We start from the raw sequence: 20,482 nt of genomic DNA on the forward strand, positions 1-20,482 counted from the left end.
GAGTGCATCTCACTGTAGTGTCTCATTGCAGTCTGCCTGGATAACACCTTTGGCCACGACTGCAGCCTGACATGTGAGGACTGCCAGAACGGGGGCACGTGCAACGCAGAGGGAACTGGCTGTGAGTGCCCGGCCGGCTGGAGCGGGCTGCTCTGCAACCAGAGTGAGTGATGCTGCACGTGGGCCCTAATGCATCTCATTCAGTGGTCAAACCCACGGGTGTGCGTGCTGTTAAATCCGTGCCCTCTGTCCCGCAGCCTGCCCGCCTGGAACCTTCGGCAAGAACTGCAGCCAGCTCTGCCTCTGCCAGAACGGGGGCACCTGCGAGCCCAGCACCGGCACCTGCCGCTGCCCGCCCGGCGTGGCTGGGATCCACTGCGAGGACGGTGAGAGCCCTTGGGCAGAAACAGCCACGTTCCATCAGTATTTTTCCCTTGCTAAAGCTGCGAGCATCGCTGTCAGATGTTCCTGATGCGCTGCTTTGGAGCCTTCCGTGTTTGCTGGTGTTGGTCCCCCCATGTCTGAGGGTGTTCCTCGCTCCCAAAGAGTTAAAATCGGGAGGGACACAGAAGCAGTGAGACAATGAGGGTTAGGACCATAAGGAAGCTATTACTGAAGGAGCAGAATATAAAGGAAGGCAGGAGATAGCTGGAGCTCTTCTTTCTGTAGGAAGGAGGTGGTTGAGGGGTGTAGAGAGAAAACAGGAAGGTGAGATGAAAGCACACTGTGCTGTGCTGTGCTGCACCAGGTGGCATTTCCTGCCCTGCTGTCACCTGGGGAGGGCTGTGCTGCCTGGCACAGCGCTGCTGCAGTGTTGTGCTGACACGGTGCACTGTCTGTGTGCTTCACGTGTGGAGGACTCAGTTCTGAGCTGGTGCAGGGAATCCCATTGCCCCATTGGCCTTTATGAGAGACCCTGGCACGTTCCTGGTCGGGCAGTCCATCCCTCACTGCACCCTGTGCCTCGGTTCATTTGTGATGCTGCACACTCTGATTTTGGGATGTGCCTTTCCCGCCAGACACAAACCGCCTCGCCCTCCCTCTCTATCACCAGGGTGCCCGAAAGGATTTTTTGGGAAGCAGTGCAGGAAAAAATGCAACTGCGCCAACCGAGGCCGCTGCCATCGGATCTACGGAGCGTGCCTGTGCGATCCTGGCTTGTACGGGCGGTACTGCCACTTGGGTACGGCTCCGTTCCGGGGCGCGCGCTGCCCTCGGGCTGGGTGCCCTAACAGAATGGTCACTGCTGCCCTGCCCCTGCAGCGTGCCCCAGGTGGGCGTTCGGCCCCGGCTGCTCCGAGGAGTGCGTCTGCGTGCAGCCCAACACGCAGGACTGCGACAAGCGGGACGGCTCCTGCCGCTGCAAGCCCGGCTACCGCGGTGCGCGCTGCGAGAGCGGTGAGTGTCCTGATGGATGCCACCGGGGCAGCCCAGCTCTGTCCTCCTGAGACCTCCGTGCCTCTTGCTTGCCTAGATTAGGAACTAAACGCGCTGTCAGAGGCGGTGTAGTGATGTTAAGCTTGCAGACCCAATGCTCTCCTTGCTTCCAGAGTGTGAGCCCGGGCGCTATGGGGAGGGCTGCAAGAAGAAGTGCAGCTGCTCTCCGGACACGCGGTGCGACCACATCACCGGGCGGTGCTGGAAGGAGTGTCCCCAGGGCTACCACGGGGAGAACTGCGACCAAGGTGAGGCCATGTGGGGGCCGTGGGGTTGGACGTGGCTTCCAGTGAGCTGACAGCGGGATCTCTTAGAGGGGAGGCAGGGTTCTCATGCATAGAGGTCCTTATTCAGAAAAGGAAGGCAAGCTCTTGCTGCATCCTGCCCCGTGGGCATCCCTGCTGTTGTAGATGAAGGTGACAGATACGCATCTGTCTTTTTTCCTCCCTTTGAAATCCTTTTACTTCCAGACCATCAGTCCCCAGGAGAATGGCACCGTGCTTCCCTTTTCTTTTTCCCCTGCTGAAGTTCTGTTTGATCTGCAAGTGGCGAATTTTGTACTTCGTGCACATTAGGACTTAAACTTCTGCCTCTGTATGAACTTCCCAGCGCGGTTCCTCTCACTGAGCTCCGTGCTCACCCTCCCTGCCTTCCCACTGCTGCCAAATGGGGCAGCTTAGCTTCTGCTGTAAGAACCCCAAGCCTGTGGGTGGTAGATTCTTGCATCCCGTATTGCATCCGTTCATTCCTGAAGGGCTTTCCCTCTGCAGCACTGCAGCTCCCGGCTGCTCTGCTGAGGATATTTGTTAAAAAGAATAAGAAAGGAGCTCGAGTCTGTGGGGGGAGGGGGGCGGGGGGGGGCGAGTCACAGGAAATAACACAAATATTTGTACAGAAATAGGAGGCTTTGGGCTGTTGTTGGGACCTGGAAATGATTAAAGGGTGAAGACAAACATCTGCCATCAATTAGCGCAGAGCAGGAATAACAAAAACTCCACTGTGCCACTTGAAATTGACGAGCGAGGGTGCTTTTTCCTGCGCTAATTGTGAGTGCTGCTGCACGTGTATCTGCCAGGGCCTTGTAGGAACAAAAAAGCCCGCGAGCGTGGTGTGCGTCTGGGGGCTCGGAGGGGTCTGCAGGAGCTCGGGGGCCCTCGTGCAGCTCCGTAACCCGCAGCTCTCGCTGCTGTCTGCTTGCAGAGTGCCCGGCGGGGCGGTTCGGGGCCGGCTGCCTGCTGCTGTGCTCCTGTGGCGGGGCTCCCTGCGACGCGGTCAGCGGGCAGTGCTCGTGTGCACCGGGATGGACAGGGCACGACTGCGCCCAAGGTGAGCGCTCCTCGTGCCGTGTGACAGCAGCTGGAAGCCGTGAGCGGTGTGTAGGTGTCCCGCTCCTAACAGGCTGCACGCTGTGAGCTGGCCCCGGCCCTGCAGCGTCTCAGCAGCGCTCAGCCCTCGGCCACTTGCATCCCTGCACAGCTCCTGCAGGGTGACGGTGGCTCCCAGGACAGGATGCTTTGCCAGGAGCACCGCTCCCCAGCAGTAGATGTGAATCTCAAGTTGAGACGAAGGCCCTGGCAGGCTAGCACTTACTGAGGGCTGTTTATAAAACAAACACGGTGATGTTGTCCTTACTGCTAGCCCTGTATTCCCAAACAAAAGCGTATGAACTAGATAGGGAATGCAGTACCACGCACAAGAAGTTAGACATCCCACCTTGCCCTTTTGGTTGCCAGCTCTTTGCATGGGGGTCTTGCAGCCTCTTGTCCCTGTCTGAGGGCACGGAGCCCCTTGGTGTGCTCTCAGGGCTCACTCCCAATCTCTGGGGCTGTGCTACTGCTGCTGCCAGAGGAACAAGCCCAGCTCCAGTCCCAAGCTGGCAGCCCTCGCCCTGCTCTGTGCTGCTTACCAGAGGCACTGAGCTGCCCCTGCTCTCTCTTATTTGCTACAGCTTGCCCAGAGGGTCGCTGGGGCCTCGGCTGCCAGGAGCTGTGTCCTGAGTGTGCCAACAATGGCAGCTGTGACCCCGCCACGGGAGTGTGTGTGTGCCCACCGGGCTTCACGGGCAGCCGCTGCCAGGATGGTGAGCACTGGGTCATGGTGGTGAGCGTTGGGTCGTGGTGAGCATCATAGAACGGTGGGTCCATGATGGTGAGCGTTGGGGTCATGGTGAGCGTTGGGTCCACGATGGTGAGCACTGGGGTTGTGATGAGCATTGGGGAGGTAGTGAGTGCTGGATCCGTGATGGTGAGCGTTGGGTCATGGTGAATGCTGGATCCGTGATGGTGAGTGTTGGGTCATGATGAGTGCTGTGCCCCGGGCTCACCGCAGAGTTGCAGCCTGTGTCCCTGCATTGCAGCGTGCCCACCCGGCTGGTTCGGCCAGGACTGCCAGCAGAGCTGCAGCTGCGGGAACGAGGGACATTGCCATCCCGTGACGGGGACGTGCAGCTGTGCGCCCGGCTGGACGGGCCACGACTGCCGGAGGGGTACGCTGCCTGCGCTCATCGTGCATCGCTCACAGGAGACCCTGAGCTGTGCGGTGCGAGGCTGGGGCTGGCTGCTTTGCCATCCCTGTGCCGTGCCTGTGTTGCAGCCTGTGCCGCGGGGCGCTGGGGCCCGGGCTGTGCCAACGTCTGCGAGTGCAGCGGCAGCGCCGGGAGCTGCGACGCGGTGACGGGGCGGTGCGCCTGCAATCCCGGCTACACCGGCGTCCGCTGCGAGGAGCGTGAGTGTGCGCTGGGTTTGGGTGCGGGTTTGTTTCCCCGAGCCCTGCGGGAAGGGCTGGTGCCGTGGCAGTGGAAATTCCATCCCCGCATGCTGTCCTGGTGGGTGCATGGGCACATCTGTGAGCAGCGGATCCCCGTATTAAACACGAGGTGGCCGCATCCTCTCCCTTCCCTCCCAACCTGAGCTCCCACTGTTGCACAGCCTCCCAAGGGCGGCTCCTCAGTGCTCTTTGCTCTCTCCCCAGGGTGCCCAGCAGGACGGTTCGGGGCGGGCTGCCAGCACCGCTGCCAGTGCGAGCAAGGGGCCGCGTGCGACCACGTCAGCGGGGCATGCACGTGTGCTGCGGGTTGGCGGGGGACCTTCTGCGAGCACCGTGTGTACCCCAGGGCGCAAAGCGATCCTTGGGTGTTTGCACACCCACTGCCTGCCCACAGAACCCTTCCGTTCTTCTTACAGACCCTCTGGGCTGTTTGCTTTGTTCCCTACAGCCTGTCCGGATGGATTTTATGGCATTGAGTGTCAGCACGCCTGCAACTGCCAGAATGGAGCCCGCTGTGACCACGTCACCGGGCAGTGCCACTGCCACCCAGGCTGGACTGGGCCCCACTGCAGCGAGGGTGAGTGTCCCCAGGGCAGGATCTGACCCCATGTGATGCACACAGCTTTGCTCTTGCTCTGACTTTGGGTGTGCAGAACAGTTCCCTTAGCTTGTGCTGGGTTCCCTGTGGTGTGGTTCAGTTCACGTCCTTTTTTTTTTTTTGCTGGTGTTTTTGCTGCTGAGAACAGCAGAGCCCCACACCCCGCGTCTGATGGCACTGAACTGAGGCACTGAAATGCAGATGGAGCCGTTGCCATCCCGACATCTGTTTCCATGTGCCACGCAGTGCCCGGTTCTGGCCGGGCTCTGAATTCTGCGTGCCAAGAGGGGCAGTGCTGTGTGCTGCATCTATTTAGGTGCCAAGGAGGAAATACCAAATCTCTCCAGAGAGGCTCTATTCTTACACGGCTCTTAGCCAAGCTTTGCAGACTGAAACGGTTCAAAGGTGCTTTGGAGCTGGACTGCCCAGCGGTGATCTGGAGCAGACCCAGCCTTACAGACCCTTTTGGAAAGGGTCCTGTGTTTGGGGGCTGCTCCTGAAGGCTGTGCCTGAGCACGTTGCTGCTGGATCTGATGAGGGCTGCTCACTGATCCCAGCTGCAGACAGAAAGCACTGTGGACGGGACTGGACGATGCCACGCATGCCTGCTGCTAACAGTTGTGTCTCTCGTGCAGCATGCCCACAGGGCAGGTTCGGTGAGGGCTGCAGCCAGGTGTGCAGCTGCTCCAACAAGGCCACGTGTGACCATGTCACTGGCCGCTGTCTGTGCGCTGCTGGCTGGACGGGACCCACGTGCCAGCAAGGTAACGTGCCCGGCCTAGCTGTGGGTGTTAGAAATGCCATTGCATGGGATGGGCTGTGGTTTTCAACGGGGGTGGCAGATCCAAAACCCTGAGACAGATGATAGCAAGGCACAGGGTGAGGGCTTGGCTGCTCGCTGCAGCGCCTCCGGGCACAGCTCAGTGCAATTGAGCACGAGAGCATTATTCATGTGCTTAAGTGGCTTTTTGTGCTGATGCTTGCCATGGCTGCTGCCCTCACCCAGTGTTTTTTGGGCTATGTGCCACCACCAGAGCTGAGACGTTTCTGGGAGATCAGGCAGCCCAGTGGGGTGTATAAATTCAGTGTCCCTATTAGTGGTGGTGGGGGCTCAGAAGGCACCGAATGTCTTTCCATTCCTTTGATGTGTGCTCTATGTGAGGCTATTTGTTCCAGCAGTGCCCAGTCTGCTTTAATTACAGCCATCGCCTCCAGCCACAGGGCTTCCTCCTGCACTCCATTACTCAGCTCAGCACTGGGTTGGGGAGAAGAAGGGTGCTTTTAGGGTTTGGTTTCAAGTTCAGGGGATTTGGGATCCTCAGTCTATGCCCTCCCGTCCCTGGGCATGCTGCTGGGGGCTCAGCTTTGCCTTTAGCACACACCTGGTGCGGATTTCTAATTGATTGCCTTTTGGTTTGGTTTCCCCACAGCATGCCCAGAGGGTTTCTATGGGACGGGCTGCCACCAGCACTGCCTGTGCCAGAACGGGGGGACGTGCGACCCCGCCACGGGGCACTGCGCCTGCCCCGTGGGATGGACCGGGCTGGCCTGTGAGCTGGGTAAGGACATGGCCAGCAGCATCAGGATGTGGGCTCTGCCAGCAGCCGGTCCCGTTTTGGGGTGGTTTGCCTTTGGGGTGACAGCTCTGCCCTGTGCTCTCTCCTAGCGTGTGCCGAGGGCCATAGGGATGGCTGCGGGCAGCGCTGCGCCTGCCTCAACGGGGGGGTCTGCGACCCACAGGGACAGTGCCACTGCCCACCTGGGTGGAGCGGGACCGCCTGCGAGAGCTGTGAGTGGGGCAGGGGGTGTGGGGGTGTGGGAGGGGGGGCTGCTCGGTGCAGAGCTGAACGTCTGGGTTGCAGCAGCTGGAAGGCTTGGGGGGTGCCACGGTTTTGGTGTAAGTGATGTGGTTTTGGGGTGGGTGCCCCGGTCTGGGGGTTGTTGCCATGCTTTTGGGATGGGTGCTGTGGCTTTGGGACGGGTACCGTGGCTTGGAGGTAGTTGCCATGGTTTTAAGGTAAAATTTCATGAGGGCTGAAAAGCACTTGGGTTTGGGCTCCTGCTCCTCCCAATCCCCACTGCCCTCACTGCTTTGCATGGACCAGCAACCCGCTGTGAGAGTTGCGCTGGTGCTGCTCCGCGTTCTTTCACGCAGCAGCGGTGAAGTTCATTCACAGAGCAGACATGAACGCTGAGTTCCCACATTTTTGCAGCTGTAGTGCTGACTTCTGGCTCGTGCTGGTACTGCAGATACTCAGTTTGCAGCTGCTTTAGGTACTTCTATGCCAGCAGCAGCAAAGTGAAGAAATTGCAGCCATGTGTTCTGCCTGCAGCCGCCTCTCGTTAAACAGTGCTGGTCCTTCTAAAAACCTTTGGTGCAGTTGATTGTTACGCACCAACTTAAGCTTGATTCTGTTTGCACGAGGGCTTGGCCTTGCAGCTATCAGGTGTGCAGTGAAAGAAGCCCCCCCCCGTCCCTTTTTTATTGCCTAACCGATCACCTCTCCCTGCCTGCACCCCAAGCCTGTCCCGAGGGGCACTTTGGGGCGGGCTGCCAGGAGCGCTGTGACTGCGGGGACAAAGGGCTGTGCCACCCCATCACCGGCGCCTGCCGGTGCCCCCCTGGCCGGAGGGGCCGACGCTGCGAGAAAGGTGAGGTGGCATTGGGGTCCTGGCTCCCGCGGGTTGGGGACACGCTGCCAATGTCCCCCGTGTCCCCGCAGCCTGCCTGCCCGGAGCGTTTGGGAAGAGCTGTGCCGGCCGCTGCGCCTGCCCCCCCGGAGCGCCCTGCGACCACGTCACCGGGCGGTGCAGCTGCCCACCGGGCTTCAGCGGAGCCGGGTGTGAGACACGTGGGTACCCGCAGCGCTGCCGGGGGCTTTGGGGGCAGCGGGGTCATGCCATGGGTACTGGAGTAGACAGAGGGCTGCGCGTGCGTTGCTCAGCTGGGGGACTGGGGTGGGTTTGCGATGTGGTTGCATGCTGGGAGGGGGGTGTGCAGAGATACCGTGCCCCTCTCCCTGCAGCCTGCCCGCCCGGCACCTTTGGGGAGCGCTGCGCCCAGCGCTGCCGCTGCGCGGGACCCAGCCAGGACTGCCACCCCGTCACCGGTGCCTGCGTCTGCGCACCCGGCCGCCATGGGCCTGACTGCGAGCTGGGTGAGCCCGGCGCCCTGGGTGGGTGGGTGCCTTGCTCTCACCTCGCTGGGCACCGATGTGATTGCTGCTTTGCTGTGCAGAGTGCCCGGCGGGTTGGTACGGCCCCGGCTGCGAGCGGCCGTGTGAGTGCAAGAACGGGGCCCGGTGTGAGCGCACCACGGGGACGTGCCACTGCCCGGCAGGATACATCGGGGCTGACTGCGGCGTTGGTGAGTGCACGGGGATAGGGAATGGTGGCACAGTGATGGCTCCTGGTCTCCCTGCTTTGCTGTGTGCTGCGGGAGGGCAGCTGCAGCGGGTCTCACTTGCTGTCTTAGCAATGGAAACGCGGTCTTGCACCATTTGTGGAGTGCCAAAATGATGTCTCCACAACGCACCGTCAGCTTTTGCATCCTGCCATCGGGGTATGGCTGCCTCTCTGCTTCTCCAGCAGAGGGAAATGCAAAAGCTCTGCCCTGCAAGCACAGTCTGCAGGCGCTGCGGTGATGAAGGCAGCTGAGGGTGTCCCTCCCACCAGCGTGTCCCACCGGCCACTATGGTACAGACTGCGCGCAGCTGTGTGCCTGCGGGGAGGGGGCCACGTGCCACCACGTCACCGGGGACTGCCTGTGCCCACCGGGAAGAGTCGGTCCCACTTGTGAGCAAGGTAACTGCGAGCTGCAGGGGAGAGGGCCCAGGAGGGAACCTGTTTCCTGCCGTGCCCAGCTCCGTGCCCTGTCCTGCAGGCTGCCGGCCGCAGCAGTACGGGGTGGGCTGCCAGCAGCCTTGCTCCTGCCGGAACGGAGGGCTGTGCAACGCCACCGATGGCTCCTGCACCTGCGGCCTGGGATGGACCGGGAAATCCTGCGAGTTAGGTAAAGCTGCTCCGTGCACACAGCCCAGCCTGCTTGGTGGCTGACTGCCCGCTGAGCTGCCCCACTGTGCCCCACAGAGTGCCCACCCGGCAGCTTTGGTGCCGGCTGCCAGCTGCGCTGTGCCTGCTGGCACAATGCCACCTGCGACCGCGCCACCGGTGCCTGCCGCTGCCCCCCGGGACGCTACGGGGCCCTGTGTGAGCACGGTGAGCTGTGGGGATGAGGGGGTGGGTGGGAGCAGGGGGCCCATGGGTGCCACGGGGAGCTCCCTGCCCTTGTGTTCTCAGCCAGCTCCAAAGAGTCCGTTGTGCCCTGCGTGGGTGAAAGCAGAGAACAGCTCTGTACTTCCTTCTGGATGCTCTGCAGCAAGACCATGGTGGCCCTGCTGGCCCTGTGCTTACAGTGTGCTCCCTTCCAGGTTGTCCCCCAGGTTTCCATGGGCCCGACTGCCAGCAGCACTGTGACTGCGCCCATGGAGCTGCCTGCGACCCGGCCACCGGGCGCTGCCTCTGCCCTGCAGGGTTGCGGGGTCCCCGCTGCCAGGAAGGTACCGTGCCCCCAATCCCCCCTCCCTGCCGTGGCCCGGAGCCATGAGGCACAGCCCTGCCCCTGTCCTGTCCCAAACCAGGCTGCGAGGACGGGATGTACGGCGAGGGATGCCGGCAGCGCTGTGACTGCGTGGGGGACGTGCCCTGTGACCCCACCACGGGGCACTGCCTCTGTCCTCCGGGAAAAACTGGCCCCCAGTGTGACACAGGTGAGGACGGGGAGTGAGGTGAGCAGGGAAATGCAAGGGACATGGAGGGAGTGGATCAAAATACAGCCCTGAGATGGATGCTCTTGTTGGAGCTGATGTCTCATGGAAGAGCGCTATTTTGTGTGCATCCCCATGGAGAGAAGATGACCCTACCCAAACTGTGCCCAACCCAGATCCTCCCCTGCCACATTGGGGCAGTGGAGCGATCCGATCCCCTCTGCCCCACAGCGTGCCCCCCAAACCGCTACGGCCCCGACTGCGCTCTCACCTGCACCTGTGCCAGCAGCGCCCAGTGCAGTGCCCGGACCGGCCAGTGCCACTGCCAGCACGGCTCCATGGGCCCCTCGTGCCGGGAAGGTGAGCACAGCCCTGCACTACGCCGGCCCTGCACCCTCCCTGCAGCACCAGGGCTGAGCGCTGTCCCCTTCTCCTCCAGCTGTCCCTTCCCAGGTGCCCACCAGGTCCCCAGCGCTGCAGGGGATGGAGCACTAGGTCCTGCCACCGCCGCAGGGCCCTGCACAAGTACACGACCCAGCTGGAGGACTTGTTCCTGAGCCACTCAAGTGACAAACAGCTCATGGCAGAGGGGAGCTGGGTGCTGCCTGGGCTGGACACAGGCTGCAGGACTGCTGGGAGGCTGCTGGCCTTCACCTCCGGGTTCTGGGTGCTGGGGTTGGAGGGACAGGGTTGGCATTACGGTTGAGAATAGGTATTTATTCAAAAAATATTTATGGCAAGCTGTACCACCACAGTGCAGGAGCTCTGCAGAGCTGCCACCTGTAGGACAGAGGAGCTGCAGTGCCTGATCCAGACATGGATGCATTCACACAATGGCGTGGGTGTCCACGGCCCCACACTGGTGGTGGCACAGGACCTGGTCCTGAGTGCATGGGGATGGCCCCATCCTGCCCTGGGCACCACAGGGGCCCAAGAACTGTTTCCTCTCTGGATGGAATTTCTTTTAGTCTGTAAATAACTTACATTTGTTTTTTTTTTTTACTGATTAATTCTTTTCTTATTTCTTCCATGATAGTTTTCATTTCGTTTCGTTTTGCATTAGATATCATTATTGTGAGGAAATAATGTTAATATAAGCAGGCAGTGAAGGACCAAAATGGTGTAACTGAGGTTGTGTGTTGTATGACGGAGGAGCAGAGAGAGGTGGTGATGTTCCACTGGCATTCACCTGAGCTTTCTGTTTATTCCCTTGGTGGGCTGGGAAGCCTTGGAGCACTGTGCCTTTCTCAGCAGAGAACGTGGAAACTCCAGTTTTCAGACCATCGTTGTTTTTTACTGTTTCTTGCTGCTTTTTTTTTCATGTAGCACTTACTTGTCTCTCTCTTAGAAGCCCATCTCCTCTAATTTAGCACTGATTAACAATTTTAATTCTTCCACAGCTGATAGAAATAAACAGACAGCCTCACCGACCTTCTGTTCACCTTGTCTCTTCCATTCAGTTGGCTACACATGAATATTGCAGCCTGATGTCGATTTCTATCAGCTCCTGAGACACATCCACCACAAAGGAGCAAAGACACAGCTGAAAGATGGAGCTTTCTGCTGAGTGTTAGCAATGGGGAACACCTGGCTCCTTGGAGGGAGCCCACTGCTGCATTTTGGGCAAGGAGGAGGACACGTGTCTCAGTAGGAGCCAAGAATTTATTGTTGGTCTCCTTAATCCTTTGGCAGTTTGATGCAAACGGAGACATCACAGCACCTCTCCCATTGTGAACAGACCTGAGCTGCTCGGCGGCCTCAGCACTGTTCCCTGCCCTGCCCCTGGTCCTTAACCACTCCTTGGTGCTGAGTTCTGGGGCAAAGCCAGCTCTGCATGGGACAAGGTGGCCCTAATGCTTGGCCAAAAGGACCTGGATGCCAGGTCCTGTGTTAATTAACAGCCATCACCACTGCTACCACAACCAGTCCCTGCCAACCAAACTCAGGAATGAAGGCTCTCCTGCTCACTCCTCAGGGGAGGCTCAGTCTGCAGAGCTCTGGGGATCCCATTGGGCCAGGTTACACGTTGGTCTCGATGCGGAGCCGCTCCATCCGGCGCACGTTGCACTCCACAGCCACGCGGCTGGTGATGGGCCGAGCACAGGCCTGGGGGAACCAGCCCCGCTCGCCGTCCCGCAGCCGCTCCCCCCAGCACCAGCCTGGGAGGAGAACGGGGCGTGAGCAGACCCCGGGAAGTGCCCAGGGGAGGAGGCCTCAGGGCTTCTGGGGCTCCATCAGCTTCCAGGCCCAATACTGTGGGCTACGGGCATGCAGCTCACCCCCTGCGACGCTGTGGAAGATCCACCGAGGCTCTGCCCCACCCCCATAGGCCCCACTCACCATCCTCCTCGCCCAGCACCAGCACCACGTCGGCCTGCTGCAGGGAAATCTCGTCCGCCTGCTTGGCCATGTAGGCCCGGGTGATCTCCACTTGGCTCAGGTCTGCAGGGAAGGACAGAATTGGGTGAGAAGGTGGGATTAGTGCACCCCAGGCTGAGCAGGAGCCCACACCAACCAACATGCTGGCCCCATGGCCCCTACCTCCGCGGGGAGTGCTGTCAGGCTGCTCTCGCTCTCGGTGCATCAGCGCCGTGACCCAGCGTGCCCGGTCACTCCTGGCCAAGGGAAAACCAACGTGACCAGGAAGGCCATGGATGGCATAATGCTGCTGGCAGCAAGGCAGAGGCCTTCCCCTAGGGATGGAGGCTTTCACTACTCACAGAGTCTCAGCTGACAGCAGCACCTCCTCGCGCCGGCCCTCGCTGTCCCGCTCCATCACCACGCGCAGCAGGTGCCCGCCCGGCCGGCTGGGAGGGGGGGACGGCGGCTCCGTGGTCTCCATCTTCTCCACCGAGACTTGGTCCAGCGTGGCATAGTTCATGACGGTGTAGCTCTCCTCACTGCAGCAGGGACAGAAGGGGCTTCTCAGAGCTTCCTCCCCGCACGGCATCGCCCTCAAGTGGGCTTCACCCACTGGGGTTGGGCCGTTCATAAGAAACACCTCCATCATGGCCAGCTTTGAGGTGCTGCCCAAGGCTGCCTGGGGAAGTGAGACATCAACCCACCAGTCCTGTGCCAGAGGAAGGCCCTGAGCTGTACCTTTTCTTCTTGGTGATGATCAGGACATCGTTGAAGAGGAAGAGGTGGCAGACCCTGCCGGAGCCCTTCCGGAAGATTCCTCCCTCCTCGGAGGAGAGCAGGTAGAGCTCGCCTCGCTTCAGCAGCCAGCGGGAGGCAGAGATCAGGGGAAAAGGCTGCAACAGAGAAAAGCTGAAGGAGCATTTGTCTCACACACGGTAGGTAAAAACAGCAAAACAGCTCAGATTAGACCCCCCAGGTCCATTGGATGGCAACACCACCCACACAACAATAGGCCACTACTCCAGCTCAGCCCCAGCACCATGCATCCTCACCTTCTTCTTCCCGAACTCCAGCTGCGTCTGCAGGGTGTACAGCTGCTCTGTCCTCTCCATTGCACGAGCTCCGTCGTTGCAGTTCTTAACCAGCTGGAAAAACACACAGGAGAATGGGAGGATGGCAGAAATGCAGCAAGGATGGTACAGGTGCTGCTGGCGAAGGGCCCCAGTGAGATAAGTAAGAGTTGTAGTGCACTCACCTCCACGGCGGTTCTGAGGCCAGGAGAGCGCCAGTGGAAGATACAGTGAAGAGAAGGACAAAGGATGGGCCAAAGAGGAATGAAGAAAAGAGGACAAAGAGGAGGAAAAAACACCATCAAGTGAAAAAAAGGGAGAAGATGTGTACATCCCACAGCTCTTTCAAGTGAGAAATGGCAAGTGAACCGATGTGAGAAGGAAAAATAAGAGGCCAGAAGGGCAGGCTTGGGACCGAGGTGGTGAAGTGCTGTGCTGAGAGGGAGGGAGGGAGGAGAGGAGATGGAGCTGGTGGCTGCCCTCACCTTGCTGATGGCTTTCAGAGCTCTGGTGGCAGCTCCATATGCGGCAGTGCATGCTTGGGTTTTTTGACAGACTGTCTAGAAGGTCAAGACAAGAGGCTTTAGTGATATTGCAAGAGAAAGCAACAGTGCAGCAGCTGCTGAGCTGGGCTCTGTGGTGAGAGCAGAGGGCTCTCCTGGCACAGCAAACCAACGAAGGGAAGCAGTCCCCTCTCCAGAGGTGCCAAGCAATGCCACCATGTGACTGACTTACATCTAACAGCAGAGGAAGCCGCGTTACTCGCTGCATAGGGAGAATGAGAAATGATATCAGTGGCAGCCCTCCACATTCTGGTTTCCTTTCGATTTGTTTCAAGGCCTCTTTAAATAAGGGATTTGTGTTTCTGGAACGGGATAAGAAATGGCCATTAACGCTGTTTCTCAGGTATCAACATTTCCCAGGGGATTCCCATGCACGAGGAACGCAGTGCAGCGCTGCCTCTGGGGCTCAGCAACACTGAGCACAGCTGGAGCCAGCGGCAGGCAATGGAAAAGCAACTGGAAACGCTGAGTGTACCAAAGGGTGGGACAGACCTGCACCACCAGCTTGCTCTGGGGATGAGCAGCCAGACATCCCATGCACAGGCGCTCCCTGTAAGAGCTGTACTCACAGCAGCCTCTGCAGTGTCCTCTGCTGGTAGACTTCGTTGGAGCAGTAGCTAACGTAGGGGTTGAAGTGCTTCGAGGCGTGCTCCTCCACGATGTCACTGATGTCAGGGATGAGGACGTTCTCCTGGTGTCGCTTCTCTAGGGCTTCAAAGAAGCTAAAAGGAGAGGAATTCAGTGGCACTGCATGACTCAGCAGGGCAGGACTGAGATATCTGCAGTTTGCTGCAGCCCATCCTTCCCCCCAGGTGCCTTGCTCTGTCCCGTGAGCTCGTGTCCTTCCCCCTTCCCTCACACATTTATCCCCAGGGCCCCCCCCCAGCTCAGGCCTTTGCTTCATCTTCCGCAGCCCTGCCCACATCCCAGCGCTGCAGCCAGGCAGTGCCTCTGCAGAAGCACAGCCTGGGTCTGGGGCAGCAAAAGCCTTCTGGTTTAGGAATTAAAGAAATCAACCGTCCGGAGCGATGTGCAAGCTGCACAGCTCAGGGGTTTGCCTAAAGAGAGAAACAGACCACAGTGCAGCACACTTTGCCATGAACAGGCTCTGCTCAGACCATCCCAAGACACCACGCGTTCCCTTGAGCGGAACAACCCCTTGAACTCTTTGCTCTGAAATGATGTTCCCACGCCGGGAGCGCTTCCCACACCGCCACAGCCGGGCGGACACAGCTGCTTCACGCACAAAGCTGTGCTCAGGCTGGTGGTAGGGACACACAACGTGTTCAGGGCACACCTTGTCCCCAGCAGGGCCACCTGCGTCCCCAGGGCAGCTCACAGTCCCCACATGAGGTTCCCCCTCGCCTGGCGAGGTCCCTCCCTGCTGCAGGAAGAGCGAGGCCCCACCGCCCCCACGCTGGTTCTCACGCAGCCCGCAGCTGCGGTTCCTGCATCCCAGCTGGGAAGCCCCCAACTGGAAGCTTCCAGGAAACAGGAATGCTCTGGGCACGGTGATGGGGAGCTCTGTAGCACGCATGTGACTGAGCACCGCTATTCAAAGTATTATTATTTGCTGCTCAGGGTGACAAATCCCTCAAGCCAGAGCAGACCGAGCATCGTGACCGTGCAACACCAAGACCATGCTGCAGCACTGTAGGGATGTGTGCTGGGGGAAGAGCAGTTGGGGGATGGATGTCTCAGCACTTCCAAGCAGCACCAGGGATGCTGCTTCTCCACAGGGAGCTGCAGAGATCTACCAGCACAATGCCCCACTTGCCTGGTGCTGACGGCCAGGATGTCGCTGATGTTGGAGAAGAGGTGGTGGTGCTCCGTCTGGGTCATGGTCTCCTTCAGCTCCTCTGACTTCTTGAAGCAGCCCACCAGCACGCTCAGGCTGTGCATGTAGGAGAACTCCGACGTGATGATCTCAAACATGGCCTGAAAGCAGCGAGGCAGGGAGATGCAGCACGGGAAGCTGCATTATTACTGACATAGCAAGGGCGTGAATTAAAGCCCACTGCATCTCATTTACACCAATAACATCCATGCGTTATTTAGTAATGACTGGATGTTATTTACATTCGTAACGACCGGAAAAGGCTTTTTCAGCATCCCACATCCCACGCATTGCCTGGCACCAAGGGCTGCTGTATGATGTGCTCCCAGCCCAAGCACACCTTGCACTCACCTCCTGCCGCTTGCGCTCCTCGGGCGTTATGGCCTCCAGCACGCCCGCCTCCAGCACCTGCGGGTGAAACTCAGTGCAGAAAGCGGCTCCCCTGACCCCACACATGAACTGCACGGTTCTGCAGGTAGCAGAGCTGCTTCACGGGCAGGGATTGCTCTGCACCAAACACCTGAGGAGCAGCAGATGCATCCCACAAGCCCAGACCTGCTGGGAGCGGTGCATGTCCCAGCTGGCCCCACAGCATCCCACAGCACAGCGCTGCAGGACGAGCTGCTCGCTACTGGTTGGCAGCTCCAAACTTAAAACACATGCTGCCCTGCTTCCTTTCAACGTGCAAGTCACTTGCTTGTGCCATAAGGGCTACTTGCAAGGATGGATAAACAAAGGAATAATCATTAACAGCAGGGAGTCTGCTGGAAGTACAGCCTGGCCCTCCCAGATCGAGCAGAAGACATAGGAAAGCGGGCGGTTGGCACATGTACCTCCGGGAGCTGGCTCCAGGTGACCTGTGCGGGCCGATAGCTCCGCACCACGATGGCAGCGCCGGGCGGGGACGGCTCCTCGGGGACGGGCTCCTCCAGCAAATCCTCATCCGACTCCTGGCTGACGGAGTTCAGCCCTCTCTCGCGGATTTCCTGGTACAGCCGTGGCTCTGCGTGGGGAAAGGTGCAGGGTGAGCACAGCCTCCTGCAGCCCGCCTCGCCCCGCTGGGACGGACTTTGCACGGCGCTGGTCAAGCAGCAGCTTGCACGTCCCCAGCAGTGTTTGCTCTGAGCAAACAAGAGCCGGGAGTGCTCCAGCTGCAAGTGCGGCTGCGCCTTCCCCAGCAGCAGGAATGCAGTGGTGCTGAGCTGCAGGTGGCAAAAACGATTGCTCTAAGCCAGCGGGATGCAGTGGCAGATGCACGGCAAAGGGACTGGAAAAGGGGGAATACACAAAGACAGCGCAGAGGGGAGGCCCTGGGAGGAGGGCACGCGGCACTCACGGTCCTTGAATGAGCCGCCGTGCTTCTGCACCCGCTTCCGCCCGAGGGTTCTCTGCAGGAGGAACAAGAGGAGCTGCTGCCGTGCTGCCCCGATGGCCGCAGAGCTCGCACCACGCAGCACGTGCCCCAGGGCTGTCAGCTCTGTGCCACGGGAAGCGTTCGGTTCCCTCGAGAATGGGAGCAGCCCACGCACACCGCCCTGCTCCCCCGGCCTGACTCTGAGCATTTGTTTGCCGTGACTCAGCTCTCGCCTCACGTTATCGGGGTGACCATCTCAGCCAGCTTGCTGTTGCTCGCTGCCGTTCCCATCTGTCTGCCCCACACCTGGACTTTGCCAGCCCGGCGCCTGGGTGCTGGCAGCGCTGCTTCGCCCACGCCCATGCACCGCCCTCAGATGCAGAGCCCGCAGGAGCTGGCCTTGCTTCTTGCAGCAGCAGTTTGCAGGCCCTCTGCAGACCCAAGCAGCTGCTAGTGCCAGGCAGACTCCCAGGCTCGGCTCGCCAGGCTCAGCCAGCCCCACCAGCTCCGTGCCAGCTGCGCAGCAGCAAATGCCAGCACACAGCTCAGCCCACCCCCTGTCCCCATCGCCGCTGGGCTCCATCCCTGCACCAAACCCACCTTGCTCCTGCCGGGGCTGCGGGCAGGCGGAGCGCTCCCCTCCTCCTGCAGTGGTTTCAGCGCGGGCACGGTGCTCGCCGGCTCCATCTCCGTGCCCGGGCCTTTCATGGCTGCACGGTACGACATGCTCCTCAGGTTGCGCTTGAGCATCCCTCCTCCATCCTCCTCCGTGTCCTCCTGCAGCGTGACGCTGGGGACGGACGCTCGCTTCTGCCCCGGGCACACAGCTTCAGGGACGGATCCAGTGCTGGGGTTCCGCGTGGGGTTCTTGGTCTTGGTGGAGACCGCCAGGCTCCGGGGGATCAGCTGCTGCGTGCCCACCTTCAGCGCGGCCGGGCTGTCCGTGCTCAGCACGATGCGGCGCGGCTCGGCCAGGGGGAAGCAGCCCGCAGCGGGGTCAGGGTTGCGCCTGCCGGGAGGGGAGGTCGGTGCGGGGGGTTCAGGTCGCAGCGGGTGGCAGCGGTACTGCAGGAGGAAGGCCTGGTCCTCGGCTGCTGGTGGGCTGCGGGACATGGCGGCGGCACGGGGAGCGGAGAGCTGCGCGAGAGACAGACAGACAGAGGGACAGACAGGGAATGAACACCTTCCCCCAGTAAGGTGGAGGGTACAGGCGTGGTGCTGCGTGGGGAGCCTGGAGGAGCCCGCACTGCTGTCCCTGTGATGCTCACTCTGGCCATTGCTGTACCGCTGGGGACCCCGAGCTGCTCTCCTTGGGCATTGATGCTGACAGACCCCAAAGCCGAGGGGCAGGCTGGGCTGATGGGTGCTCAGCCTCTGCTCCTATGAAGTTGGTGGGGTTCTCTTGGCCCTGCCCTGTGCTCCGTGTCCCCACAGCCCCTCCAGGACTCAGCTCCACTGCTCCTCGCTATGGGCTCAGCCCGCCCACCAGCCACACAGCACGCTGAGCCCCCCCCAGGCCAAACACCAGACACAGCGTTCTACTGCTCCATTGCATAACTCGAGTTAAAACTCGGGTTTAATTTCTTTGAACTGAGATCCCATTGTCCACCCCATCTGAGCTGTTCCCTTCCAAAGGCCACGGAGCAGGGACCAGCCCGGAGCGGGACGCATCACCCCGCTCAGTGACTGACAGAGGACAAAGCACCGCACCAACAAAAGCCCCTCTGATCCGGCGCTTCTATTTCGCTGCGCTGGATGGGCGCTGCCAAGTATCCCGCGGACGGGACAAGCGCTGCGTTCCGCCTTTCCCCCTCCCCGGCTGCAGACGCAGCCTGTCCCCCCGCCCCCCGCAAAGGACCCGGAAGGATTTGGAAACAGCCGTGCTCCCGCAGCCCCCAGGTGCACCCTCGAAGCCCCCACCCCGTACCTCGGCCGTTTCGCAGCTGCAGGCGATGCTAAGAACCCCCCGGGGCGCCCACCCCCAGGTGCGGGGCGGGCGGAGCTGCGGGACGGGAGGGAAATTCCTCCGGGAGAGGCGAGGGGGGTGGGGAGCAGCGGGGCCGCGGCTGGAGGGGACCGCTCCGCCCCGAGGGCAGCGCGCGAGTGGCGAGTGGCGAGAGGCGAGGGGGGTGGGGAGCAGCGGGGCCGCGGCTGGAGGGGACCGCTCCGCCCCGAGGGCAGCGCGGCAACGCCAGGGGCTGCTCAGTCCCGGTTCTGGCCCCAACTCCGGTCCCGATCCCAACCCCCAGGGGCCCCCGTGCCCACCCCGGCCGCAGCCCTGCACGTACCGGCCGCCCCGGAGAGAGAACGGAGAGGGGCGTGGCCATGGAGGGGGCGGGGCAACGGGGGCGTGGCCACACGAGGGCGGGGGCGTGGCCACGCGGGGGCGTGGCCAAGGGCTCGGCTCACCTGCTGCTGCCGTCCCCGGGTCCGCCTCTGCCGGGTGGGGGTGATGACGGACGAGCCGATATGAAATACAAAGGAGATTTAGGGAAAAAAAGAAAAAAAAAATGATGTTTGTTGCTTTGCGACCTCTCAACAAGAATCCCACCCCCCCAGGTGCACCACTCCCAGCCCCGGATCGCTGCTCTGTGGGTACCCCCCTCCTGGAAGCCCTGTCACCAACAGGCAGCATCAGGGTCAGCTCTTTCCCTACTGCTTTTAAAGGCAGCCCTGGGGCTGAGCAGCCTCGGGCGTGCACCCAGCCTAGGCTGTGGGGATGGGAGCTGCCCGGTGCCCCCTGGGGGCATCCCCCCTGCATCCCTTTGCGCTGTCCCATGCCCTGGGAACCGCCCTTCCCCTGACCTCCCCCTTTTGCCCCCGCTCTCATTTTGTTCCCCATTAAAAGGGAGCCTTTTTCTGGCCGCATTATGGCGAATCTCAAGTGCTCTGTGGATGACAAAGTCCCACTTTGTCAGCAGCGCTCCCCTCCCCGAGCCCTGCCCGACAATCGCCCCATTATCAGCTCCCTTACCCGACGGACGCTCTCCTTTGCCGGTTCCAGGAGCCGCGATGCTGCAGCAGAGCTCAGCTGAGCCCCAAACCATTCCATGACCGCTGCGGGGAAGCGCCGAGCTCAGCACCCATCCTCCGGCCACCACGACGACCTGAAGCAGAGAGCATCAATCAGCTTTGCACCGCACACTGCTGGCCCCCAGCCCCCGCTGTGCTCAGCCCCTTCCTCACTTACCTCGCAGCAAAGCATCCGCCAACCCACGCCGAGCGAGACACAAAGCTCACGGGACCACGGCTTATAAAAGCACACAGGTTTATTGCATATCAATCTCATGTATAAATTCATCGTAGCATTGGAAAGATTACATTTGGTATACATTCCTATTCTACAGCATTAACCTCAAAATCAGCCTTCTCTAGTCATTGTTTTAAAGGAATTTCTCTACACAAGTACATTTGTCTTTTATCACAAGCATCCAAATGAAGTTTGTCAAAATCGCCTTTTCAATTATTTTCTACACGTCTTTTACTTCATTATGCTCCCGACAAAGCGATTTCATATTAATTAATAACTGCCAACCCTTCCTTTTTTTTTTTTTTTTGGGGTTTTTTGAAATTTTTTTTTTCCCTTTTTTTTTTTTTTTTAAAAAAAAACAAAACAACACTATACAGGCCTAAAGAAAAAAAAACTAAATTATATCCGTATTGTAACGATGGGAAAAGGAATGACATAGGATGCACAGATTCATGATTCTCGCAAGCACAATATATATAT

At 60.1% G+C, this 20,482-nt stretch overlaps 2 protein-coding genes and 1 long non-coding RNA gene across 10 annotated transcripts in view; 2 read left to right on the forward strand and 1 right to left on the reverse strand.

Annotated features, from left to right (window-relative positions):
- Positions 1-10,145, forward strand: part of MEGF6 (multiple EGF like domains 6) — a 35,919-nt gene extending 25,774 nt beyond the window's left edge. For 5 of the 6 annotated variants that reach the window (XM_021417429.1, XM_021417428.1, XM_021417432.1 and 2 more), the window contains 25 exons: positions 32-163; positions 258-386; positions 1,055-1,183; positions 1,264-1,398; positions 1,551-1,685; positions 2,638-2,763; positions 3,386-3,517; positions 3,794-3,922; positions 4,030-4,161; positions 4,408-4,536; positions 4,652-4,780; positions 5,437-5,565; positions 6,232-6,360; positions 6,468-6,590; positions 7,325-7,453; positions 7,525-7,653; positions 7,828-7,959; positions 8,040-8,168; positions 8,477-8,605; positions 8,685-8,813; positions 8,891-9,019; positions 9,232-9,360; positions 9,442-9,570; positions 9,799-9,927; positions 10,007-10,145. In XM_021417429.1, the coding sequence (XP_021273104.1) occupies positions 32-163; positions 258-386; positions 1,055-1,183; positions 1,264-1,398; positions 1,551-1,685; positions 2,638-2,763; positions 3,386-3,517; positions 3,794-3,922; positions 4,030-4,161; positions 4,408-4,536; positions 4,652-4,780; positions 5,437-5,565; positions 6,232-6,360; positions 6,468-6,590; positions 7,325-7,453; positions 7,525-7,653; positions 7,828-7,959; positions 8,040-8,168; positions 8,477-8,605; positions 8,685-8,813; positions 8,891-9,019; positions 9,232-9,360; positions 9,442-9,570; positions 9,799-9,927; positions 10,007-10,062 (3,167 nt within the window). In that variant the 3' untranslated portion in view covers positions 10,063-10,145. The other variant, XM_021417434.1, reaches the window with a different exon arrangement.
- Positions 10,840-19,816, reverse strand: ARHGEF16 (Rho guanine nucleotide exchange factor 16). Of its 3 annotated transcripts, XM_021417435.1 has the most exons (16): positions 19,727-19,816; positions 19,162-19,188; positions 17,353-17,889; positions 16,735-16,786; positions 16,232-16,401; positions 15,750-15,806; positions 15,339-15,499; positions 14,131-14,283; positions 13,734-13,863; positions 13,484-13,558; positions 12,981-13,073; positions 12,667-12,821; positions 12,288-12,467; positions 12,109-12,182; positions 11,908-12,009; positions 10,840-11,726 (listed from the first exon to the last, which is right to left on the reverse strand). In XM_021417435.1, exons 1-16 carry the CDS (start codon positions 19,802-19,804, stop codon positions 11,587-11,589), a joined length of 2,184 nt encoding a protein of 727 aa, XP_021273110.1. In that variant the 5' UTR covers positions 19,805-19,816; the 3' UTR covers positions 10,840-11,586. The 3 variants fall into 3 exon arrangements, with proteins under 3 accessions (XP_021273110.1, XP_021273111.1, XP_021273112.1); XM_021417436.1 differs by lacking the exons at positions 19,162-19,188; positions 19,727-19,816 and adding an exon at positions 19,041-19,090; XM_021417437.1 differs by lacking the exons at positions 19,162-19,188; positions 19,727-19,816 and adding an exon at positions 18,680-18,846.
- Positions 18,434-20,211, forward strand: LOC110408574. Its single transcript, XR_002444440.1, has 2 exons — positions 18,434-18,737; positions 19,757-20,211. It is a non-coding gene; the product is annotated as an uncharacterized LOC110408574 (long non-coding RNA).

This window comes from Numida meleagris, chromosome 20 (assembly GCF_002078875.1).
Source record: "Numida meleagris isolate 19003 breed g44 Domestic line chromosome 20, NumMel1.0, whole genome shotgun sequence".
Taxonomy (NCBI): domain Eukaryota; kingdom Metazoa; phylum Chordata; class Aves; order Galliformes; family Numididae; genus Numida; species Numida meleagris.